Below are 22,940 nucleotides of genomic sequence, written 5' to 3' on the forward strand. Positions count from 1 at the left end.
CAAATGTTGTCATTTTCATTCTGGAAGAGACTCCATTCAAATATATTAAAAAAGATCAGTCAGCTAGACTGAGAGTGGGCCTGCTTTGATGGTCTGGGCTACTAATGATCACAAAGAGCCATGGCGGTCCCTAGCACACTGTGCACCACTAAAGCCAGTAATTAGTACCGAGTACAGAATGTTCTAGTAAGCCAAGTCAAGCTGCATGTTATTCAAAGGGTTTCCTGTTTTTACAATCTGCATTTGTTAACCTATTTCCTGAACATTCAATCTTAATTTGAAAATTGTAATGCAGAAAATTGTTTAAAATGGTGTTTCCCAAAAAGGTAGGAAATGAATCGGTAACAATTACTGACAGGATATTAGGAGAAAAAGCAAAAGCAGAATTGTCAATTGAAAAAAAAAAAGTACTGTATATACATGAATTAATTTTGATCTTTTTAATATAATTGTCCTTGTTAAGTTGTCTGAGAAAGTGCTGCTTTGATGCACCAAAGATTTAGAGATGAGTTACTCTTGGTTTGCATTGAGAAAGGATTAAAGTTGATATTGGATTTAAGGATAATGTCTCCAAGGACTAATCAATCCAACTCTTCTATTGTGTTAAGGTTCAATGATAATAAAAAGTTCATGCATTGGCTGTGCATTAAGGCACATGACATAGCCACGCCTCGACTCTAGGACCCTCCCATCACCCACATAACATAGATATGGACTCTAGGACCCTCCCATCGCCCACATAACATAGATATGGACTCTAGGACCCTCCCATCACCCACATAACATAGATACTTGTACAAAAACATGGAAGAAAATTGGTTCCAGCTTTTTTATAAATAAATACAACGATTTTGTATGCCATATTGCTCCACCACCAACCCCAATAAAGTTTAGGGGATATCCATGGCTTGAACCCCAATATGCCAATTGCCGGCCACCCAGTAAAGCACATTGGAACAAAGAGCTAGGACCACCCTTTTCCCACCTATTAAATACTCCGGGTGATACTTTCCCCCTTAAAAACTTTGAATATATTATTTTTTTAAATGGTTATTTGTTATTATGACCACCACCAAAATTAGATGAAAAATATTTATCTGTCCACCACATCAAATACTGAAGTGTACATTTTCGCTAGTGTATTTGAGATACTGCCATGTTAATATTATGACAGCAATCCCTCACTTTTAAAAATAATTGACCCATCTGCAAACCTTCATTATTTTTATCAAAAGGCAGAGCTCTATTTGAGTTAATTAAACCAGTTGCAGCCTCCTACACTAATACAGGCAACACTGGTTTTTTAGACGTTTTTATTTTTTCTTCCATTTGCTTCGTTTTGTGTTTGTTAGCAACTTGGATCATTACTTGCCAACAAATGGTTCTAAATTATCAAGAGAATTCTATGTAAGGGCATTTAAAAAAAATGTACTTTTACATTTTAAAATGTTATGAACCTATTTAAATTGACTTATTTACATTCAAATAAAGAGAAGATATCACTATACATCGAAATGCCATATCATTTACAGACTAGACAACTCTCACTGATTATGAGCCACTCACTTGAATGGAGTCTCATTAATACAAGTCAGCATTTTATTCAAACACCCTTTATTTCACTGATTTTTGCCTTTGCAGGTTGACATCCCTGCCTTTAGTACGGTCTAGTGCAGGGGTGGCCAATCCAAGTCTTCAAGAGCTACCACCAGTTCAGGTTTTCAGGATATCCCTGCTTCAGCATAGGTGACAATCAGTGGCTTAGTCGAAGAACTGCCTGTGCTGAAGCAGGGATATCCTGAAAACCTGACCTGTTGGTGGCCCTTGAGGACTGGAGTTGACTACCCCTGATCTAGAAGAAAGAAAAATGACTACAGTAAATGTATCCTCGTAATTATTTACAAATGATTATTAGCCTTTGCCAAATGTAATAGCAGAAAATGTAAAGCTGGACACAGCAATAAACAGATTTTATATAAGTAGAGGTGCACATTACAGTAGCTCTCTGATTTTCTGGGCAATGCAAACTGCAGCTGTTAAGACAATTGTACAACAACAATAAAGGCAGAATGTATACAATCCCATAACAGGGACATATTGACACTCCTGCCACTAAATGTATGTCTGTTATTAAATTGTACAGATGTAGCAAGCTGATTCAGCCACCTGTGCTGGAGCAGGGATATCCTGAAAACTTGACTTTGCTGGTACTCTTGAGGACTGAAGTTGGCTACCCCTGGTCTAGTGCAAAGAAAACCCCTCTTTAAATTAATGTCACATCAGTGTCAGTCTGTGTTAACTTCAGCTGCATGATTAAATGACTTTGTAGTAAGTCTTACTGTAGTTGAAACAGTTGTATATGTTTTTTTAATACTCCAAAGGGTGATAACACATATCTCTGCATCTCCAGCATTGCCAGGCTGCTGTATTGGATCCAGAAAAGATGGTATCAACAGCATCAGATGAGCAGTGGTAAGATTTTGGAAATGTATCAACATTTTAACACGTTCAAATACTCTTTTCACCAGGATCTCATGACATTTTGTGGACATGGCAGCAAATGGCAGTATTAAAGAGCCGGGTGACCATGTTCATTCACTTAATGCTGGGATAATCGTTAGGAGAAATTAGCTGACTAATGCAAACATTTTTTCGAAATTTCCGCCGGTTTGCAAACATTGGCAAAAATTATGTTGCAAATCGCTAACTAGTAATAGACATACATTTTGATACATAATCTTGCACTGGCTGTCTCCTTCCCTCACTTCTATTATAACTACGCTTTGATAAGGCGCCAAACGCATTAGATCTAAACGTTTATGTGCTAATAAACTGATTTAATATTCAACTAGTCCAGCCTTTTTCCATGCAGTGCACCGCCATTTGTTCTATCTGTTCTTTATTTCCCTCCATGGCTGGAGCACGCTGAAGGAACTCCTATCAACAAGGATCCTGTGAGTCCTTGGGAAGTGGTGGCTGGCAGCAACAGAAAAACTTTACTATGATTCTTTTTGCTCACTAACTGTAGCAACATTCACCCACGGGCCAGCGACTGACTCACTTTGCTGGTGTGCGGTCACAGAGCCCTTGCAGTCACAGCTTGTGCCAGAGAGTGAGTGATGTTACAGTGACTTTATATTGATTTATATCAAACATGCTGAGACCCTTTTGATACATTAATGAGAGGAGAACCCTTGGATTTACTCTGAGACGAACTACATTGTTATATATTTTGAATTAGGGAGGGAGAAGGAGTGGCTCAGTGAGTAAAGATGTGAAAAAGAAAAAATGTGCACAAGCGCTAAAGACTAAAACACCAGTGTGACAATTGCAAAAAATATATATAAAGGCTGCCTAGTAATACTGTCAGTACTGACAGAGAAAGTGAAAGTGAAAACATAGAAAAACCTGGCGCCAAAAGTTCATTGGATAATCCTGTACTCCTCAGGGGATCAGCACACTTGCTTGACAGACCATATAGGGAAAAAACACAAACAGACACAGATCATAGTGCAACACTGTAGGGTTAAAACAGGTCTACACTAATACACACACTGCACATATAACATAGAGACTCCTAGTGACTATAAAAACTAATTTATTAAATAAAAAGAACTATGCCATAAATTGGTTTGGACAAATGAGAACACCGCTGGTCATCCAGATGTGAAAAATCAGAGCCCTATTTACAAGCAGCAAGGCAAATACAGGCAATGCAACAAAGAGTCTTCCGGCTGCTGCTGATGTCTTTGCAGAGATGTAATTCCTGCTGCACCGTGACTTTCGTGCTGACTCTCCCTCCAGGGGTTAACAGGAACAGTGGCAGTGTTGGAAGCCTGCTTGTGGGGCTCACAGCTCTCCTCCACGTGAGGCTGCTCTCCTCACTTCCTCCTCCGGTTACACAGGCTGTCTCAGCGTGCCTGCACGCGAGTGTGCACGTGCCCTTAAAGGGACAGTACAAGCGTCCTGTACGCTTGTACTGTCCCTTTAAGGGCACGTGCACACTCGCGTGCAGGCACGCTGAGACAGCCTGTGTAACCGGAGGAGGAAGTGAGGAGAGCAGCCTCACGTGGAGGAGAGCTGTGAGCCCCACAAGCAGGCTTCCAACACTGCCACTGTTCCTGTTAACCCCTGGAGGGAGAGTCAGCACGAAAGTCACGGTGCAGCAGGAATTACATCTCTGCAAAGACATCAGCAGCAGCCGGAAGACTCTTTGTTGCATTGCCTGTATTTGCCTTGCTGCTTGTAAGTAGGGCTCTGATTTTTCACATCTGGATGACCAGCGGTGTTCTCATTTGTCCAAACCAATTTATGGCATAGTTCTTTTTATTTAATAAATTAGTTTTTATAGTCACTAGGAGTCTCTATGTTATATGTGCAGTGTGTGTATTAGTGTAGACCTGTTTTAACCCTACAGTGTTGCACTATGATCTGTGTCTGTTTGTGTTTTTTCCCTATATGGCCTGTCAAGCAAGTGTGCTGATCCACTGAGGAGTACAGGATTAACCAATGAACTTTTGGCGCCAGGTTTTTCTTTGTTTTCACTTTCAGTGAGTAAAGACACTGACTGGCACGGAGTTTGAAGCAGGTGAACCTGGTTCAATTCCCAGTATCAGCTCCTTGTTACCTTGGTCAAGTCACTTTATGTCCCTGTGCCTCAGGCACCAAAAAATAGATTGTAAGCTCCATGGGGCAGGGTCCTGTGCCTGCAAAATGTCTCTGTACAGCACTACGTAAAACTAGCAGCGCTATACAAGAACATGCAAAAAAAAAAATGAGCACAGAGGTTTTTTTGGATGCACTCCTTACAAATCCTGATATAATTAGTCACGCAAGGGGGGCAACATAAGAGCAAAGCACCCTGATACATTAATGCAAAGCTCCATCTTCCAACACATAATACACCCCCCCCTAACTTTATCTACCGTCAATACCGCAAAGTAGATGGTGAAATGTTTATACATTTACACATTATTAATTCATCTTTTAAAAGTGCTTGCTGTTCCCTATTTTCAGCACATGGGACCCTCTTGGTCTTGAGATACATAGTACTTAAGTTAGTGCCAGAGTTTACACAATGGAGGTTGAAGTCTCTTATGTCACAAGGGCCAATAGGGAGCCTCAATATTTTCGTATTGGCCCACACATCGCAAAGGAGTTCACTACAAGGCAGTACCTATAAGTGCCAGTGGCACCTTTCCCAGGAAATAAAAACGCAGTTCAGCTCCGGGGATCCCCTGCTTTCGATCCAATTATAAAAAAAGTTGTGTGTGTGCCGATCACGCGCATTTTAAGTCAAACTTCTTTGTCTTTTGTCACTGTTTTGGCACAGAAATTGTATTTGTAATGGTGATGTTTTTAATTAAAAATCAAAACACAATTTTAGTGCCAAAACACAAAGAAGTTTGACTTTGAGCGCGTGTTTTAGCTATTTGCACTTCTATATTTATAGTAACTGAATTCCTTGTGTGTGTCAGTGTATGTGTCAGTCAGTGTGTGTGTGTGTGTGTGTCAGTCAGTGCGTGTGTCAGTTAGAGCAGGGGCACGCAAACGTATTTTGTGCACCCCCCCTGCCTTGCTCCATCTGTTCCTTGGGGGTTGCTCGGCTGCTCACTCAGGGGGGTGTTGGGGTGTTCAGCACATCACTCGGGGGCGTGTGTGTGTCTCCAGCGCTGCCTTCCTCTTCTCTCCGGTGACTCCTCCTGGTGGAAGCTGGCAACACTGACGGCCTTTTCTGCCAGCAGTGACGTCACTTCCGTCACCAGTGACTTCCGTCTCCATCAACTCCATTCACTGCCAGGCAATTTTGCTCATGTGGTAGGTGCCGCTAAAGAAGTTTCACTTAAAAAAAAAAAAAAAAAACGCGGCCCAGGAGAGGACTGCTCCTTTAAACTGTCCTTTATTGATTTAGCAACATAATGTACATCCTGAAAGCCAAAGTACTTTCATTGTACAACTGTTTTACATATAACTTGCAATGAAGCCCTTGTAAACTTGCATAACAGCTCATTGCTTGATCAACCTCTAATTTTATCCCCCCGAGTCAATTAGGAAGTGTGTCAGAATCGCTAAAAAGAGCACAGGCAATCATTTGGTACCCGACATGCCTACATTACTAGGAACCACACACTTCTTACATGAATAGCCTTGAACTTAATCCAGGATTACTGAAATGCATGAGAATTGTTAGAAGGTTGGAATCAACATCCCTAGATCTGTCTTTGTATTGTAACCTTCACCACAGTATCAACTTGCACTGAAACTTGAATATCCTAATGGGATTAAACATAAAAGAAAGTTAGAAAAAGTCTTTGGATTAGAATTTTAACTAAAGCCTACTGTGAGAAAGGCCACACTGCTGTCATTGACCTTTTATTCCACAAGTATGATACCAGTTGAGCCCATTTAGGTGTCAAAAGATGTCCCTCCTGTTCCCACTTTATTTACACTTTCACTTGTGAAACAGGTGTCAGGTTATTAGGAGCAAAGGCATAGAAGCTATTGATATATTGTTATGCCTTCTTGGTTGACAGGTTTTTTTCAACACCGTTCATATAGCCTTTTTTTTTTTTTTTTTAAATAAAATATGTATTTTTTGTTATTTTTTTCCAATGAGTAATTGTCTGTAGTTATGTTTTTTATTTTCTACTGATACCTAGAAACCTTCCGTGGGTATTTCTATTTTACTTTTCCCACAATATATAATAGGTCAAGGGAGCAAAACCCTGTGTCAGTAGAAAGCTATTTAGATGTACTGTATAGCTATGCAAATTGTATACCTCTCAACAGAGAAGCGTGCATTGAGACAAAAGGAATTGTTATTTATTAAAGGTTTGAAAATAATATTTTTTCTAATCTTTTACATATTTACTTTAACTCTATTTTCATATAGATCTCAAAATAGAGTTATAGAAAATATATAAAACATTTTATATATGTAAATATTTATATATTTATATATATACACATACATATATACATACATACGACAAACACAAAAGATACCACTAACCACACAGTAGAATATATGATATCAAGACCAGGGATAGGGACTGGCGGTGCTTATGGGAAAAAAAACAATGTAGACTCCACAAAAGACAAAGAATCCCAAACAAAGCACTTTTTTTTAAATTAACACATTGATGTGTTAATTAAAAAATAAAATAAAAAAATATATATTAAAGCTGCAGAACCTGCTGCATTGCGTTTTTAAAAACTATCATTTTTTTTAAATTACAGGATTGAAGCAGGGTGTCTCCGGAGTTGAACTGTGTTAATTTAAGCTCAGAGGGCACCCTTTTTCCAGAGATACTTCCGTAGCAGTGCGGTTTCTCCACTCAGTTTAAATGTCATGCTGGCCAATGGGAAGCTACAATGGATGATGTCTTGGCTGCCTATTGCTTGCGTGACTTGGTACATTTATAGCCACCATTATGTTAGGCACACAGTTCCTTGGCTGCAGATAACATAGTTCAGCTCAGGAGACAGCCTGCTTCAATCCTGTGTTTAAAATCAAATAATTAAAAGGCAATGCAGCCTGTTTCTGCAGCATTAAACAATACACTTGCTTCAAAGAGCACTAATAAAATAGTTGTAACGTTAGGAATGTGAAAATTCCCAGGCATGAGAATACTTTAAGGGAAGGATTTAGGAAGGATACAGTACATACAATGTGAAATATTAACACCTGTGGCTACATACATTTCTGGGATTACAGCTATGAAGTAATTAAATAACAAGTTTGAGAAAATCAGATGTTATATTACTTGATTATAATGTTTAAATAGGACAGGCATGTTTATGTTTACTGACCCAAAGATTGTTTAAAAAGAAAGTTTACTTAAAAACCGAGTACCGAAAAATGGATCATTGATACTGAGCATCACTAAAAGGTCTACAAGGTTCTGTATCCAACTAGAAAACCTAATTTGCCATCAATTGATTCTAGTAGAAATCGGTGTTAAAAAGATAAAGTATCAAGTTATTTTGCTCAGAATGTAACCCACAAATGCTATTAAGAACATGATTTGGAAGGTTAAAATCAAGGACAGAACATAGAACACAGACAGAGCCCAATACTACTTCCAATGACACAGATACACAATAAAGTACATATATATATATATATATATATATATATATATAACACAAAACAAGCAGTCAGCACTCTAATGTAGGGCAAAAGGCAGTTGCTAGTCCCATAGGAATCCACATAACATATGAACCAGCCCAAAGACCAGTAAAGAGACAGCAACCAGCAAGGAGTAATCCAAAATAAACTGTATTGAAGCAAACAGATACACGAAAGCCAACGTTTCGGTCTCACAGGGCACTGAGGAAGGTCTCCCTGTGAGACCGAAACGTTGGCTTTCGTGTATCTGTTTGCTTCAATACAGTTTATTTTGGATTACTCCTTGCTGGTTGCTGTCTCTTTACTGGTCTTTGGGCTGGTTCATATGATATATATATATATATATATATATATATATATATATATATATATATATATATATATATATATATACTAAAAACATATGGTCATTTAGTTTGATTCTTTGGCCAAAGTATCTTAAGCCTGCACACCAAATGCCAAGGTAGACCAAATCTGTGCAGGTCCTAACACTAATCAAATTCGTAATAACCTGTATAATACCAGGAAGAAAACTTTATAATAAAGCTGTTGTGATTAGCTGTATAGTTCTTAGTTTGATTGAAGCTCTTATGTACCTGTATTATACCAGGAAAAGCACTCTGAATTAGATTTGTCACAACCAAACTGCATGCATGGACCTGCATGTGTGGAAAATGAATGATCCTTAACCATTTGGAAGCATAGTGGGATGGGGGTATCGGGATTTCGGTATCTCTCTAATCATGAAAATTCCAGAAATGCTAAATGCTTAAAACGGACCGATTTCTGACAGCCATGTTCACATTTAAAAAGTGGACTCCAGAAAAAGAATACTCCAAAAGAGGGGAAGTTGTTATGGCAATTTAAATGGCAAGAAAAGAAGAATGCAAACTCCCTTAATACTAGTGCCATATTAACTGCACACCGTTTAGAACCAGCGAAGCACCATTTAGTAAATATTGGCCTTAATCTTGGTGTTACCAACTTTTTCTTGTGGCCAGTTAGCAAAGTCTGCTTTGCAGATTTACCGTGGCTGCAGATTTACCAAAACAACACTATTAAGGTTCGCCAGGAAACAAGAGTCTACATAGGTGTTCTTGAATATAATATATATATACTTTGCTTGATGGTTAGAAAGCAATATTTTTTTCCTTTGAATCAGCAATGACATACTCACCCACTTATATTTTATATAGTTAGTTCATCAAAAGACTTCTAAAGGTAGCCAGCCATGGACAGATGCGAATTTGCTAACCGTTTTCCCTTAGCTTTCTATTTGATAGTTGAATCTCAAAACTAGCCTGGATATTGATTCATTGCTATTCATAAAACCCATTTACGAACATATTCTATAAGCTCCGGATCAGACGATCACAGAAAACGTCAATTCAAGACAATGGGAGTTTTCGGCCGGTTGTGGTATGAACAGCCGCTCTGGAGTTTATATACTGTAGAAAAAGCCCTGGTAATATGGATTAAAATACCATCTAGTAAACGTAGAAACTGGGTTTCTTTTCTTAACTTATTCAAATGTTGGTTTACAAAATATCTACTATACAACAAATGAAGTATAAATAATTTCTTATCACAAACATAAACATTCATTTTTCTTTTCGCCACTGGGGGAGAGAGACATTAGTATAAATCATAGGGGCTTGCAACATTATTCTGTGCAATGCTTTGCAGCTCTCTCAGGCAGCATAAGGTATAAAATAGGTGATGTGCCAAAGTCACAAAATGTACTCTGTACTATGCCATAGAAAAAACCTTCCCTTAACAAAAAATGTCAGTACAAAAAGATCACAAAATATATTTAAAAAAAAAACATTACACACCACTGGGAGATTTAAACAAATGGTGGATGGTAAAAAATCCCCCAATAGGTTTCTCTTTTTGGGTTAATACAAAAACAAACACCATCCATGCTCCCCCATTATAAAGACTTATGAATGCATCACATGACATCACCCCACCAATTAGTTAGAATCCTAACCTGATCTCACATTAGCCCCATAGTTTAAACTAACTCACACATAACTGATAAATAGCCTTTTTAATGAATCACTCATATTTAAAATAATTAGGGAAGTTTAAAACACTGTGGCCTAGTTTAACGAAAGGTTGATTAAAAAAAACAAAGTCCATTCATTACCTGTCTTAAACGCCAATTGTATTTATCAACCAATTCACTAAAGCCATATCACCAGAGGTAAAGCAGTGATCATGGGATTTTTGAGGCAATAATTTTAATGTGTCACGTACAAATGAGTAATAAATGCCAAACTAGTTATTATTACCAAGCTATCCACTAAACTCTGATACCTTCTGATATTGGGCTTCCACCAATAAATACTGCAGATTTTCATTACAAGTTTAGGCTGGCGCTAGGACTATCTTGATGTACATACTGTAATACTAAAGGCAATATAACTTAAACCAACCAAGATGAGCATTTTTTCCCCATTCTTGTTTATTGTAGCTATAATCTTGGTTCTTTAAGGAACCTATTCTTTGCGTGATTGCACCCACCAACTCTGTGATTATTAATACCAGATTTATATTTCATTATTATTGGTTATATGTTGTACAAGTGCATTACTTTTGTCTATATATAAAATTCAGATTCTCAACAGGGACTTTAACTCATGTGAGACACTCAACAGAACACTCAACACACACATGCATACACAAAGGCACACACACACACACACACACACGCACACGCACACGCACACGCACACGCACACACATATACATACACACACTCACATGCATACACACACATGCATACACATACACACACACACACACACACACACACACACACACACACACACGAGACATGGATCGGGGCAGAAGGGGGACAGACCGTCAGGGGGCGGGCCCATCACTGGCCGGGGGCGGGCCAGTGACGTCACGTAGCTGGTTCGCTCTCATTGGGTGAACCGCTCACGTGACCGGCCTGTCTCGCCGGCAAGCGGGGGAATTTTAAATTCCCCCAACACCTGCGCTTCCGCAAGCGCGCGGAAGGAACCACCTTATATTTCATTATTATTGGTTATATGTTGTACAAGTGCATTACATTTGTCTATATATAAAATTCAGATTCTCAACAGGGACTTTAACTCATGTGAGACACTCAACAGAACACATAGCTTCAGTGTAACACAGAAACATATTCACCTTCACTCAGTGTAGTTTCTATTAAGGATTGACTTAATAGAAACTAAAATCCAAACTTATGATGTCCGGGTCGAACTCCAATGAAAGTGCCCACCCTTAGTTTCCATATCCAACTCATTTAAATGGATAGAGATTTGGCACTGTTGAAATTGTCTTTTTCATGTAATTTTATATCATGTCCATCGATATGTGCTGTAAGCAGTAACACACTGCATGCCATATCTTTTTTTTTTTCCATTTTTTTACGACGTTGTTTTCACTACAAATACACATTGTGAAACACAATTTACATAAAATCTTTACTGTACCTGAACAAAACCACACATTATATAGTGGTCAAATAAAGGCAGACTTGGCCGATCTTCCCGGTTCACAGTTATTCTGTAGCTTCTCAAAATGGAGGATGATTTAGATTCATCTGTGACATGTATGGTGATTTGATTAGTGCCCAGGCCAAGGGGATAATTAGCAACTCTGTAAAATAAAAGTATTGTCTTGTTTTTAAATATGAAATTATATTAAAATATCTTTGTATATACATAAACCATTCACTTATTTGTCACCCGTAATTATTTTGCCTATTTATATTGGGTCATTGTCCTGATGAAATATGAATCCCTCTCCCCCCACCCCCGATTTCAGAGTCTTCGCTCACTCAAACAGGTTTTCCCTCAAGGATTTGCCTGTACTTTGCACAATCCCTTCTCCCCCCAATCCTGACCAGCTTCCCAGTCCCTGCTGAAGAGAATGCAGTAGAAGAGAGAAATGGCAGAGCACAACCGGAAATATAAAAAAAAAAAAGGATTTAGAAGGAAAGTGCGTTATCCATAAAAAAGTTTAATGGTCATGAAGGGGAAAATGGCAAGGCATAGCCCTACCAACATGATTCGTGCTACACAGAGCACTTTATCAAGTGGATATTTCCGGTTGTGCTCTGCCATTTATCTCTTCTACTGCATTCAATCCACTAGGACGAAGGCACCCCCAGAAGGTCTGGCAGGATCAACATGGACGCTGCAGCAGACTCGTTAGTTTTTGCTTGCTACATGGTTATTGTGTTCCATTAAGGGATTAGGGTATTCAATTGGGGTGACAATTAGCATTTGGGTTCCTGGACATTTTTGAGTGCCGCTCACGCTGGTTTACCAACTAGGATACCACACCCAGTACCCTCCCAGAATCAAGATTATACTCCAGACTTCATACAGGAATAATCACCCACATACCATTATTACCAAAGCTGTATACAGTACTTAGCACCACGCATTATACATTTGCCTGCTGAAGAGAAGCATCCCCATAATATGATGTTGCCACCACCATGCTTGACAGTTGGGATGGTGTTAACTAGGTGATGAGCAGTATTCAGCTAGTGCCAGGCATAATGCTTGGAATTTAGACCCAAAAGTAAAAATTTTGTCTCCTCTGACTACAACACCTTTCTCCACATGTCTCCAGTATCATATATATGCTTTTTTCACAAACAAAAATGGAACATTTTGGTCTAAATTCTAAGTGTTATATCTGGCACTTGCTCAACATTGCATATCACTCAGTTCAGCAGGGACTGGGAAGCTTGTCATGACAGAGGGGAGAATGAATGGTGCAAAGTACAGGCAAATCCTTGAGGAAAGCCTGTTTGAGCCAGTCAAGACACCGAAACTGGGGAGGAAATTCACATTGCAGAAGACAATGACCCAAAGCTGAAAGACAAAGCCACACACGAGTGGTTGAACAAGAAGAGAATTAATGTTCTTGGGTTGCCCATTCAAAGTCCTGACTTGAATCCAACTGAACATTAATGGCGAGACTTGAAGATTGCAGTCCATCGATGATCCCCAACAAACGTATCAAAACTGGATCAATTTTTCCATGAAAAATTGGGCAAGAATGTCACCATCCTACTGTGCAAATTGATTTGTAGCAGACATTTCTAAAAAAAAATTAAAAAAAGGTGCTTCTACCAAGTACTGACTTAAGGGGATGAATACTTATGAACCAATATTTGTCACTGTTTTTTTCCTTTAGTGATATTTAGTGTAACCTCCTCATATAACAGTGTTCAATTTAACCACTACAGCTCTCAAGCTTTGACTAATAATAGTTTGTTTTAAAAAAAAATGTGCATACATTATTTATAATTCAAAAATGTGTGAGATTATTGGTAGGGGTGCATACTTCTGATCTGCAATACAAGTGATCTGATTGCTTTTTTCGGTAATTAAAATGGTCTGCCTTATTATATCTGATAATGTAATAATGCAGACCAATTAATATTGCATTTAAATTGTTCTCATTTTAGGTTACAGATGTAGCAAGACTTTCAGATGAACACTGTGGGGGGTCTGATCCGAAAGAATGGACGCCCCGCAGCACATCCGTGGCAGCACTGTCTCCGGAGATTTATTAGCCGTGGCTCGGGAGACGGTAAATCTTGCTACATCTGTACATCCCAATATTTACTCCCTCTTTATTATTATTGATACTTATTTTTTAAAAAGACCATATCAAATGACAATATGAAATATTAATAATTGAACATTAATTTGATTCATTTCCATATCTATCTAATTTGCAAATAGACAGGAAGACAATGAGCAGGAGTGTCAGCAAACGCGGCAGTTCAAAGCATCTCCTCTAGCTTTAAATACTCAGAGAAGCTAATACTTCATATACATTTTCTGTAACGGTTTAAGGAAAACTCTTTGAGCTTTTCAGAACAGTTTTAGGAGCTCAGTGTGAATGTAAAACCACAGTATACATTGACACACTAGTTAAGCTCCTTTAAGCCAGTGTAACAGTTGTTAGAATGGAAAATGCGCACAAACTGTGACAAACATGAACACATACTTTATGTGGATATCATAAAATAATCTCACATTAGAGACAATGTAGGTCTTGTCGCTTTACTGAAATAAGGACATACAATGTACAGTAACCTGCAATGAAAAAAATAGCAATTTGCCTGCTCTCTTTTTAATTTTTTTATTCCCAGAGACCACGCAGGATCCAAAACAAAATGGATTCTTCAGGATAGACCTCCTGAAGTTCCTGAGATACTTGTAGCCAAGTCTCTTTAGGAAGCATACATCATGTCTTCCAGTGATGAGGATGAAGTGTAACACACAAAGACATATGTGTTTCTAACAGTGTCTCCCCCACCCGATGGGAGATTCTGCCATTACAGCGTGTGTGGTGCATGCTACCTGTTGGTAAGCATGAGGGCTGAGTCGTCCGCCGATGTTTGTGGGGACACAGGACAGGTTTCTGGGGTACATACCCAAGTGCGATATCCTACGATAGAAACAATCCCTCTCCTTCCCCAGTAAGATCACACATCAGGAAGGAGGTATATGAAACAGGAACAGTTTATTCTGTTCTGCTCAATGCAGTCACAGCAGGCCCTATGCAGAGGCCCTATGCAGTCTCTGGGGATATCTCCAGCTGTAGGATGGTCCCTGGAACTGCACTATGGGTCAAGGGCCCCCACAGCAGTCCTTGCTCTTCCCTGATCCTCTATCAGGATCAGGGGAAAGGTGCACACTCACTCTCCCCCCGAGGGGAAGAAGAAAAGGGAAAGCTAATATTCTGGCAACCTGTGTGTGACCTGCCCCTCTCAAGTGGGGAGAGGCATTTACTAAAATTGGGCGGCACTCCCATTAAGTACAGCCAGGAGGAGGGTGCCAGGTCTGACCCATGATTGGGTGAACCCAGGCCTGGTTCCCCCTCCCCCCCTTGCAACTCAAGGGCACTGCTGGGAGTGGGAAAACCCATGATAAGTACTGGCAGGCCTGCTCTTACGAGGGCTTACTGCCAGTGAGGGCAGACTGGTAGCCAAGAACCAGTCCAGGCTACATGTTGAACAGGCAACCCTGGTAGAACACCTGGTATACCTTTTATATATTATTTATTTGCTGTGTAATTAGAAATGGGAAATTTACAGTAGGTTGCCGACCTACTGTCAGCTACCTGTTATCTGATAAAAGACAAGTTGGGCCTCACTCACTAAACACAGAAACTAGAATTGTTGGTCAGCATTATTATTCCTAAATGTAAAATTTTTTTAAAAATCTATCTCTATATCTTTTTTTTTTTTAAGTGTATTTATCTTATTCATTTTATTGGATTATATGAAATAATAACAGAACATTTAAAACACAAGAGTGAAAAATCGCAAGTACAACATTGAGTAATATACAAACTACATGAACAGTATAAAGTCTTTGTAGATTACAGCAACAATAAATTAGGTTACACATATGTTTAATAATAATATGAATAGAAAATATATAGGTTATTAAAGGACGAAGTACTGTAGTAGAGGCAATAAAGGGGGAGAGGGAAGAGAAGGAAAAAAAGGAGGGCTTGAATCTGCTAATATCTAGTAATACTAAAAGTTACTCCAAATGTATCGAGGGCCGCCGACAGGGGGGAAGAGTCGGGACAACTGTCCCAGGCCCAGAGGCTGTGGGACTGAGGTTGGGATCAACATCCGAATCCAGCTGCCGAGCCTCTGTTGGCTGCCGGGCCAAACCTCTACCCACTTGCGGCCCAGCTTCCTATGTAGGCCCCACTGCCGCATGTGGCGTAGCACCGGAGGCCTCGTGTGTTTTGTTTTGGAGCAAGGGTGTTACTATGTGTATTGGCGGAACGGGGATTATTGTGTGTAGTCGGGGAGGGGGGTTATGATGTGCATGAGGAAGCAGGGTTATTATGTATTTGGGAGGGGGGTTATATATTGGAGAGGGGTTATGTGTATTGAGGAGAGGGAGGTGTATTGAGGAGGGGGGTTATTATGCATATTGGGTATAGGGGTATTATGGACAGGGAGAAGTGGGGGTGTGGGAGAGGAAGAAAGAGAGGTGGAGGTATGGTAGAGGGAGAGAGGTGGGGACAGAAGAAAGAGGCATGGGAGAGAGGAGATAGAGAGCGTGAGAGGTGGGGATGTGAGGGAGAGGGTGGGGGTGCAAGAGAGGGAGGAGGAAGAAGATGAGAGGGATGGGAGACAGGAGGGTGTGAGAAATAGAGGGGGGAGGGGGTCTTGCAAGGCGGCCGACACCTGGGGGTGGGTGGGGAGTGGAAAATCTAGCCCTGAGCTCCGGGAAAGCTCAATGCGGCCCTGAATGTATTAACAGGTGGTATTTTTTATTTGCTGCTCCAAATTTCATGTAATTAATCACTTTTATTTTATAGTTAAGTTTTTTTTCTAGACTGGCAAGTTTAAGGCTACACTTATAGGGCCTCATGCAGTAAGCGCCGATAAGGCCTTTCCCGCCATTTTTCCGCAAAAAATGCCTTCCCGATTCAGTAAGCACCGAAAAGTGGCCAAAATCGCATTTTTGGTTCCCGATAAAAACTTATCAGCAGCCGGGTGCCGATAAGCCACTTTTTGGCACTTTTTGAAATCGGCTGAATTCTAGTAGCCCCGATCAGCTTTTCGCTGCTGATCGGCACTCTAGAATTGAGAATTTAACGCCAATTTGTCCGGCCAGCTAAAGTTGGCAAGTTGGTGGAGGAGAAGCATCGGCAAGGTCGACACTTAGAAAAAATCAGGCCTTTTCCTGCCTGGGATTGGTGCCGGGTGTCTCCGGAGCTGATACCCATTAATATCAGAAACGGAGCCCCCCAGCATGCATCCGAGGTAGGAAAAATGCATTTAAAGGCCACTTCATTACCTTAGCGGCTAACCGTTAAGGCAATGAAGGGGTTAACCAGCCGTGCCAGGTTTATTGTGGGTAGTGGGGGTGGGTAAAGGGGGTATTTGGCCCTTGTTGCTTGTTTAGGGCTTGCGGGGGGGTTGCGGGTGCACTTAACCCCTTCACGACCATAGCGGTTAATACCACTACGGTCATGAAGGGGTTAAGCCCTCCTGCAAGCCCTAAACAAACCACCGTTGGGGCTAATACCCACTTCGGCCACCCCTGCTACCCACAATTAAAATTATACACACAGAACAGCCCCACACTAAATATATATATATATATATATATATATATATATATATATATATATATATATATATATATATATATATAACCCCAACAACCCCTATACCCCCCTAACATACACATATATGCACATCAATGATACTATAGGCCGGCAGGGGCCCTCGGGTGTTACCCAAAGGGCCGAAAGTACCAATTCTGTGCCCCCCCAAATTAATGTCAAAACACATACATACTTATAAAGAAATAACCCCCCCCCCCCAACACATACAGTATAGTAATGGGCACAATTACTATTATCCACAAATGGATAATAGTGAATGTGCCCATTTTAAATACATAAAGAACAATAAATACATCTTCAACACCGTCCATGCCCCCTCCGATGCTGCAAAACATAAACAAGAATAAAAACAGCCAATGTAATGTCCCCTAACCCCTTAATCACCATAGCGGTTATTAACCGCTACAGTCATTAAGGGGTTAACCCACCCTCACCCACCACTCGGGAGGCCTACATACCCTCCCCCACTACCCCCCCCCCACCCCGTGAGGCCTAACCACCCTCACCCAATACCCAGCCGGGAGGCCTACCCACATACCCTTGGGGCCAATACCCCCTCCCCCCACCCCCAGTACCCACAATAAAAACAATACACTGCCCCACAATAAACATCATTATATTTATTAAATACATAACCCACCCCTGTGCCCCCCCATAAATACATGATTTATTATTTTACATACAGGGTTAATACCCCAGGCCCACGGAAGTCCCCGGTGGGCCTGACGGGTCACCTCACAGACCTACAGTAGCTCAGCACCATTTTTCAAACAGGGTCTGGAGGCCTGTTGGTGGTTCCCGCCAGGTGCCATGGTCCACCAGGTGGTCTCCGCAGGTAACCGTGGGCCACAATGGGGTCTCCACGGTAGGCCCGCGGATGTCTGGGAGGCCCCGGGTCAGACCCACAGGTGTCTGAGGGATCGCGGGTGATTCCCACGGGGGGTCTGGGGACCCACGGGTGGTCCCTACGGGTCCGCGCTGCCCCCACAGATGTGGGGCCACCGGTTCTTCCCCGCAGGTGTCCCCCGTGGACCCGGCAGCCTGGTACCCGTGAGAAGCCCGAGGATACCGCAGGTGGTCTCCAGAGGTCCCCCGCAGACCAAAAGGAACCAACCCTGTATGTAAAAAAAATAAACATGTCATAGGGACAATAGATTATTTGCCAATTATTAAACACATTAACTAGCATAATAAAATAACTAAAGTTCTACTCACCTCATCAATAAGAAGCCCCCTTGCCAGCAAAATCCTTGTCCTCCGTTGCCAACAAAATACATAGCCAATACATTGCAATTACATTCAGATATCAATTAACCCCTTAAACACCTTATCGGATAATAACCGCAAAGGTAATTAAGGGGATAAGCCACCCTGGCCCGATACCCACCCTTCACCCATTCATTTATACAGTGGCTTCATCATGCAAATATATACAGGTAAAACCCGTTATAGCGCGACCTGTTATAACGCGGTCTGAGCATGGCTCCCGAATTGAAAACCTCCATTTTGACACCTTACCTGCATTTGAAATCCTCCATTTTGCCGCCTTACATTCTCCTCTTCCAGCTGTCCTGTGCATGTGCTCATCTCTCTCCTCTTCCTGCTGTCCCCGTGTTCATCTCTCTGCCTGTCGCGTGCCATCGTTTTTTTTTTTTTTCAAACATTCAATTCAATGCTTTATTGACTTCCAGACGCAATTAAACGTTAATACATTTTGTACAAACACATGCAGAGATTGAACTCGGGACCTTCTGATACCAATGCCTTGCCTCTTACCTCTATACCATAGGTCTGGTGTGACAAGACATAACCTATAAATATATTTATCCTCTACAACACATTGCCACAGGGTACATGTCAATGTTAAATCTTAAGTCTATTTCTAGATGTCTATGACATCACACAGCTTCTGTGGTGTAGTGGTAGAACTCTTAACCAACATATGAAAGGGTCCTGGGTTCAATTCCTGTATGAAATGGTATAATTAAATTTTTTAATAAATTATTATTTTAATTATATTGTATAATTTATAAATATATAATTAATTTATTATTGTGTTTTGTACAAAATGTATTAATGTTAATTGTGTCTGTGTCTGGTAGTCAATAAAGCATTGAATTGAATGTTTGAAAAAAATGGCACGCGACGGCAAGAGAGCAGAGAGATGAGCAGAGCAGAAAGATATGATCACGTGGACAGCAGGAAGAGGAGAGCACTGGTAAGGCGGCAAAATGAAGGATAATTAAATCTGTAATGAGGAGGCTCGAAAGTTAATGCCGGTAAAATTTTAACGCGACCCCGGTTGTAACGTGGTCTTGGGGTTGTGGACCCCAAGGACCGCGTTATAACGGGGTTCAGCTGTATATACACATACATACATTATATGCTCTACTACAAATACCACTTCTCCATATCAGACACAATACAATAAAATCATATTTCCTAAAAAAATCCAATCTCATCTTCAACCAAAAGCATCAAATGCCAATCAAAACATTGATTTTAAATTGTATACATGATGCATACAATCTATGCACCATGTACACTCTGCAAATCAATGTTAACAACAAAATATTCGAAACAAAATACCATTAAAACCAAACAAGTATACTATTTAAACCAAGCAAGGCACCATAAATCAATTAGCATTCATTAATCAAATCACAAAACAATTAAAATACCATCCATAACAATTACACAATTAACTATTTCAATCGTTAATCAGAACAAGTTACCATCAGACAAAATATACGTAACCAAGAGAATACAATATAGAAAAGCAAGCCTCACCCTGACCTAAAGTACAGCATACAACATCAAAAATCTATCTAATTTCAGAAAACATTGCACACACATTTATGCATACCAGCATAGCCAAAATCATTTTAAACATCGCAATACAAGCATTTCCTACCAAACCATTTCTTACCCTCTATGTATATATAGATCTAGACATACATACATACATACATACATACATACATACATACATACATACAGTGGCAAGAAATGATCTTAAACAAAAAACAAAAAATCACATGTAAAAAAAACATAACAAAGAGAGAAAAATAATAAAATAAAAAGAAAAAAGTCCTTGGCGCACTATCAGGTATATAAACCTGATACAAATGGAAGTCCCAATTCTCTGAATATAGGTGTAATTCGTGGGTTCGTAATTCGATCTCTCAGGGTCTCTCGGATGGTGGATCTGAATCTATAAATATACAAAACAAAAACGACCATTGCACAGTAACCTCTGATGAATCGTTCGCACCCACACCGCTGCTGGCTACTTACTTAAAAGTAGAAAATGCAGGGCCTTGAAAGGTATCTTTAACTTTCGCTCCGGTGTGCAAGCTGGATATCCATAGATTGCCAGATGGTGTTAACCTCTCCACACAGTTGCGAATATATGCATAAAAAAGGAATAGAAAAACCAATAGAAAAACCATCCGTTCTCCCAAAAGCCTCTGTCACATGGTCTACTAGAGCCAATCAGAGTAGGGATGTAGTTCCCACGCTCTGATTGGCTACCGTACCATGTGAGGCCGGCCATCTTTCTTTTCATGACGTCATCTTAAAGGCAATTGAAGCACAGCCATTCTGATTGGCTGGTGTCATTGCCTTTAAATGACGTCATCAAAATTAAAAAAAATTCCCCCCAAATCACATGGTTTTCTTGGCCCAATCAGGGCCGTGGGAACCATATGACGAAAATGTGACGTCATAGGCCTATAAAAGCCTATGTCGTCTAATTTTGAAGGCAGACGCCGAGAAGGAAGGACCTCCTACAGAAGAAAGAAGACCAGGGCGTGGCCGAAGAAGAGAAGAAGACCCCGGAAGAGAGCGGAGAAGATACAAGAAAGAAGAATACAGATAACGATGGATTACAAATAGAAGACCCATGGATTGTTATTGTTTATTATTTTATGGTCTATTATTTTATGGGTTCCTGTGCGTGGATTGGTTCGAGAGTAATCTGTTCAACGGGAGTCGGTTAGTGGGTCAAGTAATGGTAAGTCAACAAAAGAAATGTATTTTTTTTTTACTTGTACATGTTTTTATGTTTCTTTTACATGTGATTTTTAATTTTTTGTTTAAGATCATTTCTTGCCACTGTATGTATGTATGTATGTATGTATGTATGTATGTATTGAATACAAAAAGGATGGGGGAGCACAATGGTTGGAAACAGGCAGTGTTATAGAACTGGTAATTGCTTTTTAAGATGAAGCAGTTATATCCTGAGCAGGTGTGATGGCTCAGGTGTCTAATGTCTAATTGGAAGGATAGGCACACATGGGTGTATGTGTGTTGGTGTGAAGGTGAAATAGAATAAAGGTATATAGAACTTACACGCCTTGTGTAAGCCCAGTCGCATCAGAGTTTCTTTGGGAGTCCCGTGTGCTTCTGATGAGGCTTTTCTTCTTGCGATGCGAGTTCTTCTTCTTGATGTGTGGGCCACTTGCTTCGTTGGTTCACAGTGCCGCTCCAGGGGGATTTCCTCTCGTATAAACAGAAAGGAGGATAGGGTTAACACATATACTTATATACACGTCAATGAGGGGGGGGGGGGGTGGTGTGTTTATGGACCACCAAAAATTATATACTATATATTATAATCTGGCACTCACACGGACTAGTGTGAGTGTAATCCTATCTTGGTATCTTGTTCATTTATGGGTGTTGCCCAATCAATATCAGGTGATGAATGGGTGGGGTATAAGGGTATTAGTGGTAAATATATCACAATACTCACACGGGCCAGTGTGCGTACACACTCCTAGCGGTATCTTGCTCTTCTGTTCCAGTTGTAAACGGCCTTGTGTAAGCCCAGTCGCATCAGAGTTTCTTTGGGAGTCCCGTGTGCTTCTGATGAGGCTTTTCTTCTTGCGATGCGGTACTGTGGGTGTGTAAATAACAAGCAGCGGTACTGTGGGCATGTAAATAACAAGCAGAGGAAATCCCCCTGGAGCGGCACTGTGAACCAACGAAGCAAGTGGCCCACACATCAAGAAGAAGAACTCGCATCGCAAGAAGAAAAGCCTCATCAGAAGCACACGGGACTCCCAAAGAAACTCTGATGCGACTGGGCTTACACAAGGCCGTGTAAGTTCTATATACCTTTATTCTATTTCACCTTCACACCAACACACATACACCCATGTGTGCCTATCCTTCCAATTAGACATTAGACACCTGAGCCATCACACCTGCTCAGGATATAACTGCTTCATCTTAAAAAGCAATTACCAGTTCTATAACACTGCCTGTTTCCAACCATTGTGCTCCCCCATCCTTTTTGTATTCATTACCTACAAGGGTCCTGGATAGATCCTGCTGGGGTTCCGAGTCACAAGAGGATACCACTCGAAAACCATTTACAGGCAGTATTACACCACTCTTTTTATACTTCCGCACATCAGATAAGCCACACAGAGATAGCGCCCGGGTACCTTCTCAAACAAATGTATGTATGTATGTATGTATGTATGTATGTCTAGATCAAGCATGTCAAACTCAAAGGCTAACACGGGCCAAATAAACAAGGTTTAAGTTTATGTGGGCCGCAAAAAAACAAAAACTCCAGGTACCTCATTCCCGCAATGCTATATTT

At 40.5% G+C, this 22,940-nt stretch overlaps 1 protein-coding gene across 3 annotated transcripts in view; it reads right to left on the reverse strand.

The window, feature by feature from the left end:
• CPED1 (cadherin like and PC-esterase domain containing 1) overlaps window positions 1-22,940 on the reverse strand; it is a 406,802-nt gene that overhangs the window by 176,682 nt on the left and 207,180 nt on the right. For all 3 annotated transcript variants that reach the window (XR_012801651.1, XM_075599939.1, XM_075599938.1), the window contains exon 15: window positions 11,623-11,788. Coding sequence is in view for 2 of the 3 variants with exons in the window: in XM_075599939.1 (XP_075456054.1) it covers window positions 11,623-11,788 (166 nt within the window). In the remaining variant the exon portion in view is untranslated. The remainder of the gene's footprint in view (window positions 1-11,622; window positions 11,789-22,940) is intronic.

The sequence above is a fragment of the Ascaphus truei genome, chromosome 5, assembly GCF_040206685.1.
Source record: "Ascaphus truei isolate aAscTru1 chromosome 5, aAscTru1.hap1, whole genome shotgun sequence".
Classification (NCBI taxonomy): domain Eukaryota; kingdom Metazoa; phylum Chordata; class Amphibia; order Anura; family Ascaphidae; genus Ascaphus; species Ascaphus truei.